The sequence below is a fragment of the Stegostoma tigrinum genome, chromosome 34 (assembly GCF_030684315.1).
Source record: "Stegostoma tigrinum isolate sSteTig4 chromosome 34, sSteTig4.hap1, whole genome shotgun sequence".
NCBI lineage: Eukaryota > Metazoa > Chordata > Chondrichthyes > Orectolobiformes > Stegostomatidae > Stegostoma > Stegostoma tigrinum.
In genome coordinates this window covers 13,552,790-13,576,257 of record NC_081387.1, presented here as the reverse complement: position 1 = coordinate 13,576,257, position 23,468 = coordinate 13,552,790, and the positions used below count along the sequence as shown (strand labels likewise).

The following is a 23,468-nucleotide window of genomic DNA, read 5'->3' as shown; positions in this document are numbered from 1 at the left end:
GCTCCCAGTGCTGGCAATGGGAGAGTGCTGCATTGCCAGAGGTGGCAACCTTTAGCAGAGTTGAACGTAGAGCCATAGAGTTGCACAGCACCGAAACAGACCCAACTCGTCCAGGTATCCTAAACTAATCCCGTCCCATTGGGCCCATATCCCTCCAAACCCTTCCTATTCATGTACCCAGCATTTTAAATGTGGCAAATGTACCTGCCTCCACCATAGAGATCCCACAGGCATGTAGGAACAGAAGGAAGTCAGTTAAGTCCCTCAAGTTTCTTCGGCTATTCTGTTGGACCATGGCTAATCTTGGTCTTAAATATAGCTGCCTGCCTTTGCTCCACATCCGTTAATGCCTATCCTACACACAAGTCTACTAATCTTGGATTTGAGATTTACCATTCAGCCCGCTGTAACACAGCGTTTTCAGCAGAGAATGGGTCCGTTTTCACTCTGCCCTTGTGTGTAGAAGTACTTCCTGACATTGCCCTGACTGGGCGAGCTCTCATTCTAAGGTTCTGCCTCCATGTTTTGGGCTCTGCCACATCACAGGAACTTCTTTGTCTTTATCCAGTCCATCAATTCCTTCCATCATCATGAAGGTGCCAGTGTACATCATGGGGCAAGTGGCACTCTTGACAAAGCAATTGACAATCCTTCCTAAGCCAATGCATCTGGCCCGTGCATATAGGATGTCATGTTGCAGCTGTACAGGACATTGGTTAGGCTGCTTTCAGAAGACTGCATTCGATTTGGTCTCGCAGCTATAGGAAGGATGTTGTGGAACTTGAAAGTGCGTAGAAACAATTCACAGGGATGTTGCTGGGATGAGAGGATTTGAGCTCCACGGAGAGGCTGAATATGCTGGGGGATAATTGAAGGGTGACCTTACAGAGGGTTATTGTTGGAAGTATGTTGTTGCTGTGTGTGTAATGACCGCTGTGCATTATCCAGTTATAAATTTCACTACACTTCTGTATAATTGTTGGTGACACGCATCGGAAGAAAGTTCTAACAGATATAGGTCCACGTGTTTAATAAAAATACATGTTTAGTTTTTATTTCAGTGCTAACCCAATGTAGACTGCAATTAAACCATCTAATACGTATGCTTCACTCTATACCACACCGATATAACATGCCTCTCAGCACACTTTAATATGCTACACTTGCTGTAATACTCTGATATATCCCACCCCTCACCGTCACACTGATATATCCCACCCCTCACTCTCACATTCATATATCCCACCCCTCACTGTCACACTGACATATCCCACCCCTCACTGTCACACTGATATATCCCACCCCACACTGTCACACTGATATATCCCACCCCTCACTGTCACACTGATATATCCCACCCCTCACCGTCACACTGATATATCCCACCCCTCACTCTCATACTGATATATCCCACCCCTCACTGTCACACTGATATATCCCACCACTGACTGTCACACTGATATATCCCACCACTCACTGTCACACTGATATATCCCACCACTGACTGTCACACTGATATATCCCACCACTGACTGTCACACTGATATATCCCACCACTCACTGTCACACTGATATATCCCACCCCTCACTGTCACACTGATACAACCCACCCCTCACCATCACACAGATACAACCCACCCCTCACTGTCACACTGATACAACCCACCCCTCACTCTCACACTGATACAACCCACCCCTCACCGTCACACTGATATATCCTACCCCTCACTCTCACACTGATACAACCCACCCCTCACCGTCACACTGATATATCCCACCCATCACTGTCACACTGATATATCCCACCCATCACTGTCACACTGATATATCCCACCCCTCACTGTCACACTCATACATCCCATCCCTCACTATCACACTGATATATCCCACCCCTCACTGTCACATTGATATATCCCACCCCTCACTATCACACTGATATATCCCACCCCTCACTCTCACATTGATAATTCCCACCCCTCACTGTCACACTGATATATCCCACCCCTCACTGTCACACTGATATATCCCACCCCTCACCGTCACACTGATACAACCCACCCCTCACTGTCACACTGATATATCCCACCCCTCACTGTCACACTGATATATCTCACCCCTCACTCTCACATTGATATATCCCACCCCTCACTGTCACACTGATATATCCCACCCCTCACTGTCACACTGACATATCCCACCCCTCACTGTCACACTGATATATCCCACCCCTCATTGTCACACTGATATATCCCACCCCTCACTGTCACACTGATATATCCCACCCCTCACTGTCACACTGATATATCCCACCCCTCACTGTCACACTGATATATCCCACCCCTCACTCTCACATTCATATATCCCACCCCTCACTGTCACACTGACATATCCCACCCCTCACTGTCACACTGATATATCCCACCCCTCACTGTCACACTGATATATCCCACCCCTCACTCTCACATTCATATATCCCACCCCTCACTGTCACACTGATATATCCCACCCCTCACTCTCACATTCATATATCCCACCCCACACTGTCACACTGATATATCCCATCCCTCACTGTCACACTGATATATCCCACCCCTCACTGTCACACTGATATATCCCACCCCACACTGTCACACTGATATATCCCACCCCACACTGTCACACTGACATATCCCACCCCACACTGTCACACTGATATATCCCACCCCTCACTCTCACACTGATATATCCCACCCCACACTGTCACACTGATATATCCCACCCCTCACTCTCACACTGACATATCCCACCCCACACTGTCACACTGATACATCCCACCCCACACTGTCACACTGACATATCCCACCCCACACTGTCACACTGATATATCCCACCCCACACTGTCACACTGATATATCCCACCCCTCACTCTCACACTGACATATCCCACCCCACACTGTCACACTGATACATCCCACCCCACACTGTCACACTGATATATCCCACCCCTCACTCTCACACTGATATATCCCACCCCACACTGTCACACTGATATATCCCACCCCTCACTCTCACACTGACATATCCCACCCCACACTGTCACACTGATACATCCCACCCCGCATTGTAATACCCTGATATATCACACCTCTTGCTGTGACCTTCTGATGAAACCTGCCCCTCACTGTGACAGTGTCACCTAACACCTCCTGCCTGTGACAGTCTGACATTAACACACCTCTCAGTGTAAGGCGCCAAACACTGTTCGCTGTAAAACTTCAATATTACACAGACTGCATTGTAACCCCTTGATGTTCTGTCTTTGCTGTAACATTGGAAATGCCTCGCAGTAACGCAGTATAATTCCGCCTGACATTGGATGCACTGCTCGCTGTGACGCTGTTACACGGCAGCAGCCCCCCCACCCCGTACATCCTGCTTTTTGACACACCATACTAACAGCTCTTCCAGCTCACTGCAATCTGTCCTTCTGCTGCAGGTGTACAAAGAGAAGCTGTACGGTAAGAAATACGTCTGGTTCCTGATCGGCTGGTATGCTGACAACTGGTTCAAGACCCAAGACAACAACATCAACTGCACGATGCAGCAAATGACTGAGGCTGTGGAGGGACACCTCACCACAGAGATCCTCATGGTTAACCCCACCAACAGCAGGGGGATCTCCAAAATGGTGAGGGGATCTTGAAGGCTGGCGAGGGGCGGGATAGTTCTGTAGTTTTAAGGCATTCTGAGGGTGACATCTTCCACCTGGGGGAAGAGTTAGGCTGTTGTTAAACTTGAGGGTGTCTGGAAAAGATTTACCAGGATGTTGCCAGGACTGGAGGGTTTGAGGTTTAGGGAAGAGGCTGAATAGGATGGGGTTTTTTTCCCCGGTGCAGTGGAGCCTTGGAGATGGCCACATTAGAGGTTTGTAAAGTCACGTGGGGCGTGAATAGCATGAATAGCCAGTGTCTTTTCCCCAGGGTGGGGATGTCCCAGGAATAGAAGCCGTAGGTTTAAGGTGAGAAGGGAAAGTGTTAAAAAGGACATGAGGGGCAACTTTTTCACTCACAGGGTGGGACACTTACAGAACGAGCTGCCAGAGGAGGTGGTGGAGGCTGGTACAATTGCAATAGTTAAAAGCCATCTGGATGGGTACATGAATAGGAAGGGTTTGGAGGGGTACGGGCCAAATGCTGGCAAATGGGACTGGATTAATTTAGGGCATCTGGTCGGCGTGGACAGGTTGGACCAAAGGGTCTGTTTCTGTGCTGTCTGACTCTACGTTGCTGAGCAAAGCTTTTGAACAGCTGCAGCCTCGGAGTGAGAGTCAACGCCGCAAGGAGCTGCAGCCTCGGAGTGAGAGTCAATGCCGCAAGAAGCTGCAGCTTAGGAGTGAGAGTCAATGCCGCAAGGAGCTGCAGCTTAGGAGTGAGAGTCAACGCCGCAAGGAGCTGCAGCCTCGGAGTGAGAGTCAACGCCGCAAGGAGCTGCAGCTTAGGAGTGAGAGTCAACGCCGCAAGGAGCTGCAGCCTCGGAGGGAGAGTCAACGCCGCAAGGAGCTGCAGCTTAGGAGTGAGAGTCAACGCCGCAAGGAGCTGCAGCTTAGGAGTGAGAGTCAACGCCGCAAGGAGCTGCAGCCTCGGAGTGAGAGTCAACGCTGCAAGGAGCTGCAGCCTCGGAGTGAGAGTCAACGCCGCCAGGAGCTGCAGCCTCGGAGTGAGAGTCAACGCTGCAAGGAGCTGCAGCCTCGGAGTGAGAGTCAACGCCGCAAGGAGCTGCAGCCTCGGAGTGAGAGTCAACGCTGCAAGGAGCTGCAGCCTCGGAGTGAGAGTCAACGGCGCAAGGAGCTGCAGCCTGGGAGTGAGAGTCAACGCCGCAAGGAGCTGCAGCCTCGGAGTGAGAGTCAACGCCGCAAGGAGCTGCAGCCTCGGAGTGAGAGTCAACGCCGCAAGGAGCTGCAGCCTCGGAGTGAGAGTCAACGCTGCAAGGAGCTGCAGCCTCGGAGTGAGAGTCAACGCCGCAAGGAGCTGCAGCCTGGAAGTGAGAGTCAACGCCGCAAGGAGCTGCAGCCTCGGAGTGAGAGTCAACGCCGCAAGGAGCTGCAGCCTCGGAGTGAGAGTCAACGCCGCAAGGAGCTGCAGCCTCGGAGTGAGAGTCAACGCTGCAAGGAGCTGCAGCCTCGGAGTGAGAGTCAACGCCGCAAGGAGCTGCAGCCTGGGAGTGAGAGTCAACGCCGCAAGGAGCTGCAGCCTCGGAGTGACAGTCAACGCCGCAAGGAGCTGCAGCCTCGGAGTGAGAGTCAACGCCGCAAGGAGCTGCAGCCTCGGAGTGAGAGTCAACGCCGCCAGGAGCTGCAGCCTAGGAGAGAGAGTCAACGCCGCCAGGAGCTGCAGCCTCGGAGTGAGAGTCAACGCCGCAAGGAGCTGCAGCCTAGGAGTGAGAGTCAACGCCGCAAGGAGCTGCAGCCTGGGAGTGAGAGTCAACGCCGCAAGGAGCTGCAGCCGCGGAGTGAGAGTCAACGCCGCAAGGAGCTGCAGCCTCGGAGTGAGAGTCAACGCCGCAAGGAGCTGCAGCCTCGGAGTGAGAGTCACCGCCGCAAGGAGCTGCAGCCTAGGAGTGAGAGTCAACGCCGCAAGGAGCTGCAGCCTAGGAGTGAGAGTCAACGCCGCAAGGAGCTGCAGCCTCGGAGTGAGAGTCAACGCCGCAAGGAGCTGCAGCCTCGGAGTGAGAGTCAACGCCGCAAGCAGCTGCAGCCTCGGAGTGAGAGTCAACGCCGCAAGGAGCTGCAACCTCGGAGTGAGAGTCAACGCCGCAAGGAGCTGCAGCCTCGGAGTGAGAGTCAACGCCGCAAGGAGCTGCAGCCTCGGAGTGAGAGTCAACGCTGCAAGGAGCTGCAGCCTCGGAGTGAGAGTCAACGCCGCAAGGAGCTGCAGCCTCGGAGTGAGAGTCAACACCGCAAGGATCTGCAGCCTCGGAGTGAGAGTCAACGCCGCAAGGAGCTGCAGCCTAGGAGTGAGAGTCAACGCCGCAAGGAGCTGCAACCTGGGAGTGAGAGTCAACGCCGCAAGGAGCTGCAGCCTCGGAGTGAGAGTCAACGCCGCAAGGAGCTGCAGCCTCGGAGTGAGAGTCAACACCGCAAGGAGCTGCAGCCTCGGAGTGAGAGTCAACGCCGCAAGGAGCTGCAGCCTCGGAGTGAGAGTCAACGCCGCAAGGAGCTGCAACCTGGGAGTGAGAGTCAACGCCGCAAGGAGCTGCAGCCTCGGAGTGAGAGTCAATGCCGCAAGGAGCTGCAGCCTCGGAGTGAGAGTCAACGCCGCAAGGAGCTGCAGCCTCGGAGTGAGAGTCAACGCCGCAAGGAGCTGCAACCTGGGAGTGAGAGTCAACGCCGCAAGGAGCTGCAGCCTAGGAGTGAGAGTCAACGCCGCCAGGAGCTGCAGCCTCGGAGTGAGAGTCAACGCGGCAAGGAGCTGCAGCCTCGGAGTGAGAGTCAATGCCGCAAGGAGCTGCAGCCTCGGAGTGAGAGTCAACGCCGCAAGGAGCTGCAACCTGGGAGTGAGAGTCAACGCCGCAAGGAGCTGCAGCCTCGGAGTGAGAGTCAACACCGCAAGGAGCTGCAGCCTCGGAGTGAGAGTCAACGCGGCAAGGAGCTGCAGCCTCGGAGTGAGAGTCAACGCGGCAAGGAGCTGCAGCCTCGGAGTGAGAGTCAACACCGCAAGGAGCTGCAGCCTCGGAGTGAGAGTCAACACCGCAAGGAGCTGCAGCCTCGGAGTGAGAGTCAACGCCGCAAGGAGCTGCAGCCTCGGAGTGAGAGTCAACGCCGCAAGGAGCTGCAGCCTCGGAGTGAGAGTCAACGCCGCAAGGAGCTGCAGCCTCGGAGTGAGAGTCAACGCCGCCAGGAGCTGCAGCTTAGGAGTGAGAGTCAACGCCGCAAGGAGCTGCAGCCTGGGAGTGAGAGTCACCGCCGCAAGGAGCTGCAGCCTCGGAGTGAGAGTCAACGCCGCAAGGAGCTGCAGCCTCGGAGTGAGAGTCAACGCCGCAAGGAGCTGCAGCCTCGGAGTGAGAGTCAACGCGGCAAGGAGCTGCAGCCTCGGAGTGAGAGTCAACACCGCAAGGAGCTGCAGCCTCGGAGTGACAGTCAACGCCGCAAGGAGCTGCAGCCTCGGAGTGAGAGTCAACGCCGCAAGGAGCTGCAGCCTCGGAGTGAGAGTCAACGCCGCAAGGAGCTGCAGCCTCGGAGTGACAGTCAACGCCGCAAGGAGCTGCAGCCTAGGAGTGAGAGTCAACGCCGCCAGGAGCTGCAGCCTCGGAGTGAGAGTCAACGCGGCAAGGAGCTGCAGCCTCGGAGTGAGAGTCAACGCCGCAAGGAGCTGCAGCCTCGGAGTGAGAGTCAACGCTGCAAGGAGCTGCAGCCTCGGAGTGAGAGTCAACACCGCAAGGAGCTGCAGCCTCGGAGTGAGAGTCAACGCCGCAAGGAGCTGCAGACTGGGAGTGAGAGTCAACGCCGCAAGGAGCTGCAGCCTCGGAGTGAGAGTCAACGCCGCAAGGAGCTGCAACCTGGGAGTGAGAGTCAACGCCGCAAGGAGCTGCAGCCTCGGAGTGAGAGTCAATGCCGCAAGGAGCTGCAGCCTCGGAGTGAGAGTCAACGCCGCAAGGAGCTGCAGCCTCGGAGTGAGAGTCAACGCCGCAAGGAGCTGCAACCTGGGAGTGAGAGTCAACGCCGCAAGGAGCTGCAGCCTCGGAGTGAGAGTCAACACCGCAAGGAGCTGCAGCCTCGGAGTGAGAGTCAACGCCGCAAGGAGCTGCAGCCTCGGAGTGAGAGTCAACGCCGCAAGGAGCTGCAACCTGGGAGTGAGAGTCAACGCCGCAAGGAGCTGCAGCCTCGGAGTGAGAGTCAATGCCGCAAGGAGCTGCAGCCTCGGAGTGAGAGTCAACGCCGCAAGGAGCTGCAGACTGGGAGTGAGAGTCAACGCCGCAAGGAGCTGCAGCCTCGGAGTGAGAGTCAACGCCGCAAGGAGCTGCAACCTGGGAGTGAGAGTCAACGCCGCAAGGAGCTGCAGCCTCGGAGTGAGAGTCAATGCCGCAAGGAGCTGCAGCCTCGGAGTGAGAGTCAACGCCGCAAGGAGCTGCAGCCTCGGAGTGAGAGTCAACGCCGCAAGGAGCTGCAACCTGGGAGTGAGAGTCAACGCCGCAAGGAGCTGCAGCCTCGGAGTGAGAGTCAACGCCGCAAGGAGCTGCAGCCTCGGAGTGAGAGTCAACACCGCAAGGAGCTGCAGCCTCGGAGTGAGAGTCAACGCCGCAAGGAGCTGCAGCCTCGGAGTGAGAGTCAACGCCGCAAGGAGCTGCAACCTGGGAGTGAGAGTCAACGCCGCAAGGAGCTGCAGCCTCGGAGTGAGAGTCAATGCCGCAAGGAGCTGCAGCCTCGGAGTGAGAGTCAACGCCGCAAGGAGCTGCAGCCTCGGAGTGAGAGTCAACGCCGCAAGGAGCTGCAACCTGGGAGTGAGAGTCAACGCCGCAAGGAGCTGCAGCCTAGGAGTGAGAGTCAACGCCGCCAGGAGCTGCAGCCTCGGAGTGAGAGTCAACGCGGCAAGGAGCTGCAGCCTCGGAGTGAGAGTCAATGCCACAAGGAGCTGCAGCCTCGGAGTGAGAGTCAACGCCGCAAGGAGCTGCAACCTGGGAGTGAGAGTCAACGCCGCAAGGAGCTGCAGCCTCGGAGTGAGAGTCAACACCGCAAGGAGCTGCAGCCTCGGAGTGAGAGTCAACGCGGCAAGGAGCTGCAGCCTCGGAGTGAGAGTCAACGCGGCAAGGAGCTGCAGCCTCGGAGTGAGAGTCAACGCCGCAAGGAGCTGCAGCCTCGGAGTGAGAGTCAACACCGCAAGGAGCTGCAGCCTCGGAGTGAGAGTCAACGCCGCAAGGAGCTGCAGCCTCGGAGTGAGAGTCAACGCCGCAAGGAGCTGCAGCCTCGGAGTGAGAGTCAACGCCGCAAGGAGCTGCAGCCTCGGAGTGAGAGTCAACGCCGCCAGGAGCTGCAGCTTAGGAGTGAGAGTCAACGCCGCAAGGAGCTGCAGCCTGGGAGTGAGAGTCACCGCCGCAAGGAGCTGCAGCCTCGGAGTGAGAGTCAACGCCGCAAGGAGCTGCAGCCTCGGAGTGAGAGTCAACGCCGCAAGGAGCTGCAGCCTCGGAGTGAGAGTCAACGCCGCAAGGAGCTGCAGCCTCGGAGTGAGAGTCAACGCGGCAAGGAGCTGCAGCCTCGGAGTGAGAGTCAACACCGCAAGGAGCTGCAGCCTCGGAGTGACAGTCAACGCCGCAAGGAGCTGCAGCCTCGGAGTGAGAGTCAACGCCGCAAGGAGCTGCAGCCTCGGAGTGAGAGTCAACGCCGCAAGGAGCTGCAGCCTCGGAGTGACAGTCAACGCCGCAAGGAGCTGCAGCCTAGGAGTGAGAGTCAACGCCGCCAGGAGCTGCAGCCTCGGAGTGAGAGTCAACGCGGCAAGGAGCTGCAGCCTCGGAGTGAGAGTCAACGCCGCAAGGAGCTGCAGCCTCGGAGTGAGAGTCAACGCTGCAAGGAGCTGCAGCCTCGGAGTGAGAGTCAACACCGCAAGGAGCTGCAGCCTCGGAGTGAGAGTCAACGCCGCAAGGAGCTGCAGACTGGGAGTGAGAGTCAACGCCGCCAGGAGCTGCAGCCTCGGAGTGAGAGTCAACACCGCAAGGAGCTGCAGCCTCGGAGTGAGAGTCAACGCCGCAAGGAGCTGCAGCCTCGGAGTGAGAGTCAACGCTGCAAGGAGCTGCAGCCTCGGAGTGAGAGTCAACACCGCAAGGAGCTGCAGCCTGGGAGTGAGAGTCAACGCCGCAAGGAGCTGCAGCCTCGGAGTGAGAGTCAACGCCGCAAGGAGCTGCAGCCTCGGAGTGAGAGTCAACGCCGCAAGGAGCTGCAGCCTGGGAGTGAGAGTCAACGCTGCAAGGAGCTGCAGCCTCGGAGTGAGAGTCAACGCCGCCAGGAGCTGGGTGAACACAGCAGGTCAGGCAGCATCAGAGGAGCAGGAATTCAATGTTTTGGGTTCACACTCTTCATCAGGACTGGGGGAAGGGGAAGGGGAATAAATAGAGGGAGCAAGGCTGGGACTGGGGGAAGTTAGGTCGGATGGTGATAGGTGGATATAACCAGGGGGTAGTGGGGATTGGTCAGTGGGAAGGGAGGGGCGGATAGGTGGGCAATAAGATGGTCAGGTCAAGGAGGTGGTGAGGAGACGTGGGGTGAGACTGAGGGTGGGGAGATTTTGAAACTGGTGATTCCATGTTTAGACCGTCAGGCTGTAGGCTCCCAAGGCCGAATATGAGGTGTTGCTCCTCCAATTTGCGGGCGGTGTCACTGTGACACTGGAGGTGGCCCAGGATGGACATGTCGCCAGGGAGTGGGAGGGGGAGTTAAAATGGTTGGCAACCGGAGGGTGATGTTGATTATAGTGTACAGAGCACAGACGCCTCCAGAAATCAGTCACCAAGCCTGCACTTGGTCTCACAGATGTAAAGGAGCCCAGAGCGGAGGATGTACAGGTCTGATATAAAAGGTTTGCTTTGGGCCTTGGATGGAGGTGACGGGGGGAGGTGTGGGGGCAGGTGTAGCACTTCCTGCGGTTGCAGGGAAAGGTGCCGGATGTAGTGGAGCGAGTGGGGAGTGTGGAGCGGATGAGGGAGTCGCAGAGGGAGCGGTCTCTACAGAAGGCTGATAGCGGCGGGGAGGGAAATATATCTTTGGTGGTGGGGTCGGATTGTAAATGGAAGAAGTGGTGGAGGATTGTACGTTGGATGCGGAGGTTGGTGGGGTGGTATGTGAGGACCGGGGGGTGGTGACGTTGGTGTTGCGGAGGGGGAGCGGTGATGATGGGATGGGGTGGGGGGAGCGGTGATGATGGGATGGGGTGGGGGGAGCGGTGATGATGGGATGGGGTGGGGGGAGCGGTGATGATGGGATGGGGTGGGGGGAGCGGTGATGATGGGATGGGGTGGGGGGAGCGGTGATCATGGGATGGGGTGGGGGGAGCGGTGATGATGGGATGGGGTGGGGGGAGCGGTGATGATGGGATGGGGTGGGGGGAGCGGTGATGATGGGATGGGGTGGGGGGAGCGGTGATGATGGGATGGGGTGGGGGGAGCGGTGATCATGGTGCAAGAAGGGATGACAGTGTTGTAGGGACAGTGCTGGTGCTGGGAGGGACAGCGGTGATGGTGTAGGAGGGACAGTGCTGGTGCTGGGAGGGACAGCGGTGATGGTGTAGGAGGGACAGTGCTGGTGCTGGGAGGGACAGCGGTGATGGTGTAGGAGGGACAGTGCTGGTGCTGGGAGGGACAGCGGTGATGGTGGAGGAGGGACAGTGCTGGTGCTGGGAGGGACAGCGGTGATGGTGTAGGAGGGACAGTGCTGGTGCTGGGAGGGACAGCGTTGATGGTGGAGGAGGGACAGTGCTGGTGCTGGGAGGGACAGTGGCGATGGTGTAGGAGGGACAGTGCTGGTGCTGGGAGGGACAGCGTTGATGGTGTAGGAGGGACAGTGCTGGTGCTGGGAGGGACAGCGGTGATGGTGTTGTAGGGACAGTGCTGGTGCTGGGAGGGACAGCGGTGATGGTGTAGGAGGGACAGTGCTGGTGCTGGGAGGGACAGCGGTGATGGTGTAGGAGGGACAGTGCTGGTGCTGGGAGGGACAGCGGTGATGGTGTTGTAGGGACAGTGCTGGTGCTGGGAGGGACAGCGTTGATGGTGTAGGAGGGACAGTGCTGGTGCTGGGAGGGACAGCGGTGATGGTGTAGGAGGGACAGTGCTGGTGCTGGGAGGGACAGCGGTGATGGTGGAGGAGGGACAGTGCTGGTGCTGGGAGGGACAGCGGTGATGGTGTAGGAGGGACAGTGCTGGTGCTGGGAGGGACAGCGTTGATGGTGGAGGAGGGACAGTGCTGGTGCTGGGAGGGACAGTGGCGATGGTGTAGGAGGGACAGTGCTGGTGCTGGGAGGGACAGCGTTGATGGTGTAGGAGGGACAGTGCTGGTGCTGGGAGGGACAGCGGTGATGGTGTAGGAGGGACAGTGCTGGTGCTGGGAGGGACAGCGGTGATGGTGGAGGAGGGACAGTGCTGGTGCTGGGAGGGACAGCGGTGATGGTGTAGGAGGGACAGTGCTGGTGCTGGGAGGGACAGCGTTGATGGTGGAGGAGGGACAGTGCTGGTGCTGGGAGGGACAGTGGCGATGGTGTAGGAGGGACAGTGCTGGTGCTGGGAGGGACAGCGGTGATGGTGTAGGAGGGACAGTGCTGGTGCTGGGAGGGACAGCGTTGATGGTGGAGGAGGGACAGTGCTGGTGCTGGGAGGGACAGCGGTGATGGTGTAGGAGGGACAGTGCTGGTGCTGGGAGGGACAGTGGCGATGGTGTAGGAGGGACAGTGCTGGTGCTGGGAGGGACAGCGTTGATGGTGTAGGAGGGACAGTGCTGGTGCTGGGAGGGACAGCGGTGATGGTGTAGGAGGGACAGTGCTGGTGCTGGGAGGGACAGTGGCGATGGTGTAGGAGGGACAGTGCTGGTGCTGGGAGGGACAGCGTTGATGGTGTAGGAGGGACAGTGCTGGTGCTGGGAGGGACAGCGGTGATGGTGTAGGAGGGACAGTGCTGGTGCTGGGAGGGACAGTGGCGATGGTGTAGGAGGGACAGTGCTGGTGCTGGGAGGGACAGCGTTGATGGTGTAGGAGGGACAGTGCTGGTGCTGGGAGGGACAGCGGTGATGGTGTAGGAGGGACAGTGCTGGTGCTGGGAGGGACAGCGGTGATGGTGTAGGAGGGACAGTGCTGGTGCTGGGAGGGACAGCGGTGATGGTGTTGTAGGGACAGTGCTGGTGCTGGGAGGGACAGCGGTGATGGTGTTGTAGGGACAGTGCTGGTGCTGGGAGGGACAGCGGTGATGGTGTAGGAGGGACAGTGCTGGTGCTGGGAGGGACAGTGGCGATGGTGTAGGAGGGACAGTGCTGGTGCTGGGAGGGACAGCGTTGATGGTGTAGGAGGGACAGTGCTGGTGCTGGGAGGGACAGTGGCGATGGTGTAGGAGGGACAGTGCTGGTGCTGGGAGGGACAGCGTTGATGGTGTTGTAGGGACAGTGCTGGTGCTGGGAGGGACAGCGGTGATGGTGTAGGAGGGACAGTGCTGGTGCTGGGAGGGACAGCGGTGATGGTGTAGGAGGGACAGTGCTGGTGCTGGGAGGGACAGCGGTGATGGTGGAGGAGGGACAGTGCTGGTGCTGGGAGGGACAGCGGTGATGGTGTAGGAGGGACAGTGCTGGTGCTGGGAGGGACAGCGGTGATGGTGTTGTAGGGACAGTGCTGGTGCTGGGAGGGACAGCGGTGATGGTGTAGGAGGGACAGTGCTGGTGCTGGGAGGGACAGCGGTGATGGTGTAGGAGGGACAGTGCTGGTGCTGGGAGGGACAGCGTTGATGGTGTAGGAGGGACAGTGCTGGTGCTGGGAGGGACAGCGTTGATGGTGTAGGAGGGACAGTGCTGGTGCTGGGAGGGACAGTGGCGATGGTGTAGGAGGGACAGTGCTGGTGCTGGGAGGGACAGCGGTGATGGTGTAGGAGGGACAGTGCTGGTGCTGGGAGGGACAGCGGTGATGGTGTAGGAGGGACAGTGCTGGTGCTGGGAGGGACAGCGGTGATGGTGTAGGAGGGACAGTGCTGGTGCTGGGAGGGACAGCGGTGATGGTGTTGTAGGGACAGTGCTGGTGCTGGGAGGGACAGCGGTGATGGTGTTGTAGGGACAGTGCTGGTGCTGGGAGGGACAGCGGTGATGGTGTAGGAGGGACAGTGCTGGTGCTGGGAGGGACAGCGTTGATGGTGGAGGAGGGACAGTGCTGGTGCTGGGAGGGACAGCGGTGATGGTGTAGGAGGGACAGTGCTGGTGCTGGGAGGGACAGTGGCGATGGTGTAGGAGGGACAGTGCTGGTGCTGGGAGGGACAGCGTTGATGGTGTAGGAGGGACAGTGCTGGTGCTGGGAGGGACAGCGGTGATGGTGTAGGAGGGACAGTGCTGGTGCTGGGAGGGACAGTGGCGATGGTGTAGGAGGGACAGTGCTGGTGCTGGGAGGGACAGCGTTGATGGTGTAGGAGGGACAGTGCTGGTGCTGGGAGGGACAGCGGTGATGGTGTAGGAGGGACAGTGCTGGTGCTGGGAGGGACAGTGGCGATGGTGTAGGAGGGACAGTGCTGGTGCTGGGAGGGACAGCGTTGATGGTGTAGGAGGGACAGTGCTGGTGCTGGGAGGGACAGCGGTGATGGTGTAGGAGGGACAGTGCTGGTGCTGGGAGGGACAGCGGTGATGGTGTAGGAGGGACAGTGCTGGTGCTGGGAGGGACAGCGGTGATGGTGTTGTAGGGACAGTGCTGGTGCTGGGAGGGACAGCGGTGATGGTGTTGTAGGGACAGTGCTGGTGCTGGGAGGGACAGCGGTGATGGTGTAGGAGGGACAGTGCTGGTGCTGGGAGGGACAGTGGCGATGGTGTAGGAGGGACAGTGCTGGTGCTGGGAGGGACAGCGTTGATGGTGTAGGAGGGACAGTGCTGGTGCTGGGAGGGACAGTGGCGATGGTGTAGGAGGGACAGTGCTGGTGCTGGGAGGGACAGCGTTGATGGTGTTGTAGGGACAGTGCTGGTGCTGGGAGGGACAGCGGTGATGGTGTAGGAGGGACAGTGCTGGTGCTGGGAGGGACAGCGGTGATGGTGTAGGAGGGACAGTGCTGGTGCTGGGAGGGACAGCGGTGATGGTGGAGGAGGGACAGTGCTGGTGCTGGGAGGGACAGCGGTGATGGTGTAGGAGGGACAGTGCTGGTGCTGGGAGGGACAGCGGTGATGGTGTTGTAGGGACAGTGCTGGTGCTGGGAGGGACAGCGGTGATGGTGTAGGAGGGACAGTGCTGGTGCTGGGAGGGACAGCGGTGATGGTGTAGGAGGGACAGTGCTGGTGCTGGGAGGGACAGCGTTGATGGTGTAGGAGGGACAGTGCTGGTGCTGGGAGGGACAGCGTTGATGGTGTAGGAGGGACAGTGCTGGTGCTGGGAGGGACAGTGGCGATGGTGTAGGAGGGACAGTGCTGGTGCTGGGAGGGACAGCGGTGATGGTGTAGGAGGGACAGTGCTGGTGCTGGGAGGGACAGCGGTGATGGTGTAGGAGGGACAGTGCTGGTGCTGGGAGGGACAGCGGTGATGGTGTAGGAGGGACAGTGCTGGTGCTGGGAGGGACAGTGGCGATGGTGTAGGAGGGACAGTGCTGGTGCTGGGAGGGACAGCGGTGATGGTGTAGGAGGGACAGTGCTGGTGCTGGGAGGGACAGTGGCGATGGTGTAGGAGGGACAGTGCTGGTGCTGGGAGGGACAGCGGTGATGGTGTAGGAGGGACAGTGCTGGTGCTGGGAGGGACAGCGGTGATGGTGTAGGAGGGACAGTGCTGGTGCTGGGAGGGACAGCGGTGATGGTGTAGGAGGGACAGTGCTGGTGCTGGGAGGGACAGCGGTGATGGTGTAGGAGGGACAGTGCTGGTGCTGGGAGGGACAGCGGTGATGGTGTAGGAGGGACAGTGCTGGTGCTGGGAGGGACAGCGTTGATGGTGGAGGAGGGACAGTGCTGGTGCTGGGAGGGACAGTGGCGATGGTGTAGGAGGGACAGTGCTGGTGCTGGGAGGGACAGCGTTGATGGTGTAGGAGGGACAGTGCTGGAGCTGGGAGGGACAGCGTTGATGGTGGAGGAGGGACAGTGCTGGTGCTGGGAGGGACAGCGTTGATGGTGGAGGAGGGACAGTGCTGGTGCTGGGAGGAGGGGCAGGGACAGAGCAGAAACTGGAACCTGTGACATCTAAGAGCCATATCTATCTGAGGCGGGAATGTGTGTGCTTGGGAGGTACATGATGGTCCCAGTCACCAAGTGCCCTTGATTATTGGGTCACCAAGCATTTGGGTGTTAATGTTCAAAGAGTCTCGGGGAGTGTAGTTTGTAGATTTGAGCATGGCAATGCGACGTTCTGATGTGAACATCATTACCTCCCTTTGAGGTGGATGGAGCGTTTTGCGTGGCGTGACAGTAAGATTATTGCCGCTGTTGTGCTAAATGTTATCAAACAGGGTTCAGTCATGTTACGAAGGTGGAGGGAAGTGAAAGTAGATGGATTGGAGGGAAGCAGCGACTGGGAGTTGGTGGGCCAGGAGTCAAACCTAGATCAGGCCAGGTAATGGTGGCAGATTCCCTGTGAATCAGATGGGGTTTTACAACAATCGATAATATTTTGAGTGCCCCCTTTACTGAGGCCAGATTTACTCTAGTAACTATGTTTTAAACACTGCCTTGCTAGGATTTGAACACATATGCCCAGAGCATTAGCCTGAACCTCTAGATTACTAGTAAGGCTGCCACTTACACCAGCACCTTCCCACTGTTAGCCAGCAGCTACAGCCTGTTTTTAAACAAAAACACAAATTCCTGCAGAAACCCAGCAGGCCCAACTGTGGAGAGAGAAAGCAGAGTTAATGATGTCCGGTGACTCTATTTCAGAACTGACCTTTAACATAATAAAATATCTCAAGGCGCTCGACGTGGGCCATGTAAAGATGCCAGAGCCTTAGAGACGTACAGCACAGAAGTCCTTCAGTCCAACTTGTCCATGCCGACCAGATACCCTGAATTAGTCTCATCCCATTTGCCACCATATCCCTCTAAACCCTTCCTATTCATGTGCCCATCCAGATGCCTTTTAAATGTTGTAACTGTACCAGCCTCCACCACTTCGTCTGGCAGCTCATTCCATACACGCACCACCCTCTACGCATGAAAAAAGATGTCCCTTGGGTCCCTATTAAATCTTCCTTCTGTCACCCTCCAGATTTGGACCCCTCCACCCTGGGACAAAGAGCTGGCTATTGTTTTGGGATAGGTGTTCAAAATTTCTTAGGAGCCTCCTAAAAGGCGAGAGCAAAAAAGAAAGGCAGAGAGGCTTCTGGAGGGAATTTCAGAGATGTGTACAGCTGAAGGCAGGACTGTCAGTGGTGGGGAGAGTAAACTCGGGATAAGGGAAAGGCCAGACATAGAGGAGGACTCAGGGGCTGTGGGAGATTTCAGAGACTGGGTGTGGTGAGGCCACGGTATTTACGGATAAGGATGAGAAATCTACAGTCAAGAACTTGGTGATGGTGGTGGGTCAGACGCTGTGTTGTGTAACCTGTGTACCTGTTACTGCTCAGACTTCCCAGGAATTCTTGGAGAAATTGCAGACTGTAATCGAGAAATCACCGGAGGAGACTGGGGGCTACCAGGAGGCTCCCTTGGCATATGATGCTATCTGGGCGCTGGCCCTGGCCCTAAACAAAACAGCTCAGGAGCTGGAGAAGAAACAGATGCGTTTGGATCAGTTCAACTATCACAGTCAGAACAGAGCCATCACAGACGAGCTTTACAAAGCTATGAATTCCTCCTCTTTTGATGGAGTCTCGGTACGTGGCTGTGTGAACACCTCTCTGCCCGTATGCCTCTCTCTCTCTCTCTCTCTCTCTCTCTCTCTCTCCGTCTGCTTGTATGTCTCTCTCTCTCTACCTGTGTATGTCTCTCTCTCTCTCTCTCTCTCTGCCTGTGTATGTCTCTCTCTCTCTCTACCTGTGTATGTCTACCTCTCTCTCTCTGCCTGTGTATGTGTGTCTGTCTCTCTGCCTGTATGTCTTGCTCTCTCCCTCTCCCTCTGCCTGTATGTGTCTCTCTCTCTGCCTGTATGTGTGTGTGTGTGTCTCTCTCTCTCTCTCTCTCTCTGCCCGTATCTCTCCCTCTCTCTCTGCTTGTGTATTTCTCCCTCTCCTCTCTGCCTGTGTATGTCTCTCTCTCTCTCTCTCTGCCTGGATGTCTCTCTCTCTCTCTCCCTGCCTGGATGTTTGTCTATCTCTCTGTGCCTGTATGTCTCTCTCTCTGCCTGGATGTCTCTCTCTCTCAGAGATAATGGGAACTGCAGATGCTGGAGAATCCAAGATAATAAAGTGTGAGGCTGGATGAACACAGCAGGCGGAATATGAGTTGCTGTTCCTGCAACCTTCGGGTGGCATCATTGTGGCACTGCAGGAGGCCCATGATGGACATGTCATCTAAAGAATGGGAGGGGGAGTGGAAATGGTTTGCGACTGGGAGGTGCAGTAGTTTGTTGCGAACTGAGCGGAGGTGTTCTGCAAAGCGGTCTCCAAGCCTCCGCTGTTCTCCACCGACACCCTCATCCGCCTAGCCGAACTCGTCCTCACCCTCAACAACTTCTCTTTTGACTCCTCCCACTTCCTACAGACTAAGGGGGTGGCCATGGGCACCCGCATGGGCCCCAGCTATGCCTGCCTCTTTATAGGTTACGTGGAACAGTCCCTCTTCCACACCTACACAGGCCCCAAACCCCACCTCTTCCTCCGGTACATTGATGACTGTATCGGCGCCGCCTCTTGCTCCCCAGAGGAGCTCGAACAGTTCATCCACTTCACCAACACCTTCCACCCCAACCTTCAGTTCACCTGGGCCATCTCCAGCACATCCCTCACCTTCCTGGACCTCTCAGTCTCCATCTCAGGCAACCAGCTTGTAACTGATGTCCATTTCAAGCCCACCGACTCCCACAGCTACGTAGAATACACCTCCTCCCACCCACCCTCCTGCAAAAATTCCATCCCCTAATCCCAATTCCTCCGCCTCCGCCGCATCTGCTCCCACGACAAGACATTCCACTCCCGCACATCCCAGATGTCCAAGTTCTTCAAGGACCGCAACTTTCCCCCCACAGTGATCGAGAACGCCCTCGACCGCGTCTCCCGCATTTCCCGCAACACGTCCCTCACACCCCGCCCCCGCCACAACCGCCCAAAGAGGATCCCCCTCGTTCTCACACACCACCCCACCAACCTCCGGATACAACGCATCATCCTCCGACACTTCCGCCATCTACAATCCGACCCCACCACCCAAGACATTCTTCCATCCCCACCCCTGTCTGCTTTCCGGAGAGACCACTCTCTCCATGACTCCCTTGTTCGCTCCACACTGCCCTCCAACCGCACCACACCCGGCACCTTCCCCTGCAACCGCAGGAAATGCTACACTTGCCCCCACACCTCCTCCCTCACCCCTATCCCAGGCCCCAAGATGACATTCCACATTAAGCAAGAGGTTCACCTGCACATCTGCCAATGTGGTATACTGCATCCACTGTACCCGGTGCGGCTTCCTCTACATTGGGGAAACCAAGCGGAGGCTTGGAGACCGCTTTGCAGAACACCTCCGCTCAGTTCGCAACAAACAACTGCACCTCCCAGTCACAAACCATTTCAACTCCCCCTCCCATTCTTTAGATGACATGTCCATCATGGGCCTCCTGCAGTGCCACAATGATGCCACCCGAAGGTTGCAGGAACAGCAACTCATATTCCGCCTGGGAACCCTGCAGCCCAATGGTATCAATGTGGACTTCACCAGTTTCAAAATCTCCCCTTCCCCCACTGCATCCCTAAACCAGCCCAGTTCGTCCCCTCCCCCCACTGCACCACACAACCAGCCCAGCTCTTCCCCTCCACCCACTGCATCCCAAAACCAGTCCAACCTGTCTCCGCCTCCCTAACCGGTTCTTCCTCTCACCCATCCCTTCCTCCCACCCCAAGCCGCACCCCCATCTACCTACTAACCTCATCCCACCTCCTTGACCTGTCCGTCTTCCCTGGATTGACCTATCCCCTCCCTATCTCCCCACCTATACTCTCCTCTCCACCTATCCTCTTTTCTCTCCATCTTCAGTCTGCCTCCCCCTCTCTCCCTATTTATTCCAGAACCCTCACCCCATCCCCCTCTCTGATGAAGGGTCTAGGCCTGAAACGCCAGCTTTTGTGCTCCTGAGATGCTGCTTGGCCTGCTGTGCTCATCCAGCCTCACATTTTCTTTCTCTCTCTCTCTCTCTGTCTCTCTCTCTCTCTGCCTGTGTATGCCTCTCTCTCTCTCTCTCTGCCTGTGTATGCCTCTCTCTCTCTTTCTCTCTGCCTGTATGTCTCTCTCTCTGCCTGGAAGTGTCTCTCTCTCTGTCTGCATCTGTCTCTCTCTCTCTCTCTCTCTCTCTCCCTCTGTCTGTGTATGTCTCTCTCTCTGCCTGTGTATGTCTGTCTCTCTGTCTGTCTGTCTCTCAGTCTCCATTTGTGGGTTTGCTTGTGTGATGTATGTATGGGTATCTGTGCGTGTTTGCTTGTATGTTTGTGGGAACAGGTCAATGTATCCTGTCATGTGCTTCCCTCTATGGATGTCTGTCCCTCTGTGCCTGTCTGAATATGCCTGTGTCTAACTATTTGTGTCTGCCTGTGCTTATCTGTGTTTGTGGTTCTGTGTGTGTGTTTGAACATGTCTCTCTGTCTGCCTGTCTGTGGATTTATTTGTCGGTGTGCATCATTTTGCTTCTGCTGAGTACGTATTTGCCTCTGTGCATCAGTGTGCATATGTGTTTATCTATTTTTGTGTGTCTGAGTGTGACTCTACGAGTTACCATCCGTAAATAAAATGAGTTGCTTGAACACTTTTGCACACACGTGTGTTACTGTACAGTGTGGTCAAATCCCTGGTGTGTGGAAGCAAAAGCATTATAGCCGGAAGGTTAATTGCCACATGCCCTGTCTTTAAACAATGCTGGTTGACCAGGAGAAATTCCACTGCTCTTCTTAGAAATGGTGCTGCGTGATGTTTCACGTTGACCTGAGAGGGAAGGGGGGACCAGGGTTTAAGATTATTTCTGAAAGATGTTCACTAGTGCTGGATCAGCTTGGATGATCTGCTAAATCCCCAGTTAGAAACCATCACTTTCTGATCTTCCTGTTGAGCCACAGCTGACAGCCTTCACCATTTTGAACAAATTCCCTCTCAGTCTGAACGTGGACAAAGTTACCCACTCTTTACAGGTTCCCTCTGAGACCTCAAGCCCAGCAGCACCCCCACACCATGTTTGTTCCTCAGGCTGCCTATCCCTCCTACAGTGAGGGTCCAAAACCATGCTCACCATCTCAGGCGAGCCAATGGTTTAACACAAACGCTGTGATCTCCTGGCTTTTTATCTGCACCTCCCTGTCAGCGTGAGCTCTCAAGTTTAGCTGTTTTTGATTTGTGTCTTTCTTGCCTGCTGTCCAGGCCCTACTTGTCAGGATCTGCGCACCAGGAACATCTTTCTTCTTCACTGTGTTCAGAAACCTGTCAATGTAGGGTATGGGTCTGTCTGCATTGAGACAAGTGCATGTGCTTGTTGCAGTTTTCACGGGGCTACAGAGGCATCTATGATCACAGCTTCTTGTCATAGAGTTGTACAGCGCGAAAACAGAGCCTTTGGTCCTACCTGTCCATGCCGACCTCATTTACCAAACTAAACTAATTCCATTTGCCTATGTTTGGTGGGTGTGCGCGCACATATATTTGTGTGTATGTTTGTGCATGTGAGTGTGTCTGCGCGTGTGTGTGTTTATGTTTGTGCGTGAGTGTGTGTAAACATGTATGCATGTGTGTATGTGTGTTTGTGCATGTATGTGTGCACACGTGCGCACGTTTGTGTGGCTTTGTCTGTGTGTGTGTGTGTGTGTGTGTGTGTGTGTATATGCATGTTTGTATATGTATGTGCACATTGTATCTGTGAGAGAATTGGGTGTGTGTGTGTGTGTGTGCGTGTGCGTGTGCGCGTGTGTGTGTGTGTGTGTGTGTGTGTGTGTGTGTGAGAGAGAGAGAGAGAGAGGTTGGGTATGTGTGTTTTGGTTGGTATGGTTGTTGGAATGTTGTTGGAGCTGCATCTATCCAGGCTAGTCCATCACACTCCTGACTTGTGCTTTGGAGACAGTGGGCAAGTTTTAGGAAGTTGGGAGGTGATTATTTACTGCAGAATCCCAAGCCTCTGACCTGCTCTTGTAGCCACCATGCCATAAGCTCTTGACTGATTTGTCACAGTGGTCTTTCATCCCAAACTGTCATAGCGCACAACACTCTGATATTGCAAAATTCTGTCTACTCCCTCTTTCAAGACTAACAGTGATTTAGCCTCCACATCTCTTAGGATAAGCAATTCCTTTCCATCTCAATTTTATGTGCGTGTCCGTTTATTCTGTCAGTGTGCCTCCAGATTCGAGACTCCCCCAGTAATGCAGATAATCTTCTCTACATGAGTCCTGCCAAGCTCCCTCAGAATCTTATAAGCTTCAATCTGATCACTCCTCATTCTGCAAATGAAGGCCAAATGTGTTTAGCTGTTCTTGATACATTAACCCCGCCCAGGAATCAGCCTCGTGAATCTCTTTCAAACAGCCTCTGATACCAGTATATTCCCTTTGAAATAATAGGATCAAACCTTTAGATATTACTCCAGGTTCGGCCTTATCATTGTAAACAACACTTCCTGCTTCTACACTGCAACAGCCCCCGAGCAATAAAGGCCAAAATTCCATTTGCCTTTTTAATTAACCGGCTCATAAGAGGGCATGTTTACCATCTGAATAACTGTCTGACAGATACCACAGCTCAGTCTCATTGTGCTCACGTGTTTGTCTCACGCCCAAAAGCATTTATTCGGGACTTCTGCCAGCCATACACACTCTGTTCTTAGAATGTACACTCACATTGTTGATAAATACACCTTCCTTTGTTTCATTCCTATTGATAACAACCACACCCATCTCCCTTTCTGCTAGATATGACGAGAACCAGGAGAGAGTTTGTGTGTGTGTGTGTGTGTGTGTGTGTGTGTGTGTCAGCACTCATGACTTCTGTTTTGACAGTCTGAAATTATCATCAGTTTAATATTTCCACTCCCACACTGCCCACCCCCAAACCCCCTGGCCGCGATGCCGATGACTTTTACTGCATATCCAAGTATTTTCCAATTTGACACATACTGATGCATTCCTTCTCTCCTCTAGGGACACGTGGTGTTCGATGCCAGTGGATCTCGGATGGCCTGGACAATGGTTGAGCAACTGCAAGGTGTAGTTATCCTAGTATTACAGCTCACTTTGTGTCTGTGTGTGTGTGTGTGTGTGTGTGTGTGTGTGTGTGTGTGTGTGTGTGTGTGTGTGTGTATGCGCGTGTGTCTGTGTGTCTGTACACGTGTGTGGAAGTGAATGAGTGTGTACGTGTGTGCATGTGTGAGTGAGTATGTGTGTGTGTATGAGTGTGTGCATGAGTGTATACGCGCGCGTGTGTGTGTGTGTGTATGTGCATGTGCATGAGTGTGTACGTGTGTGCGTGAGCATAAATGCGCACGCATGTGTGTGTGTACACATGTGTGTAAGTGAATGAGTATGTATGTGTGTGCGTGTGTGAGTGAGTACATGTGCATGTGTGTGTATGTGAATGTATACGTGTGAGCGAGTGCGTGAGTGAGGGTGTGTGTGGGTGTGTGTGTGAGAGTGGGTGTGAGTGTGTGTGTATATGAGTGTGTACATGAGTGTGTACATCTGTGCGAGTG

General features: G+C 55.7%; 1 protein-coding gene across 3 annotated transcripts in view; it reads left to right on the top strand.

Annotated features, from left to right (window-relative positions):
• The window catches only part of gabbr1b (gamma-aminobutyric acid (GABA) B receptor, 1b), a 458,524-nt gene that overhangs the window by 321,266 nt on the left and 113,790 nt on the right, over positions 1-23,468 (top strand). For all 3 annotated transcript variants that reach the window (XM_048520001.2, XM_048520003.2, XM_048520002.2), the window contains exons 11-13: positions 3,476-3,667; positions 17,224-17,472; positions 22,921-22,984. In XM_048520001.2, the coding sequence (XP_048375958.1) occupies positions 3,476-3,667; positions 17,224-17,472; positions 22,921-22,984 (505 nt within the window). The remainder of the gene's footprint in view (positions 1-3,475; positions 3,668-17,223; positions 17,473-22,920; positions 22,985-23,468) is intronic.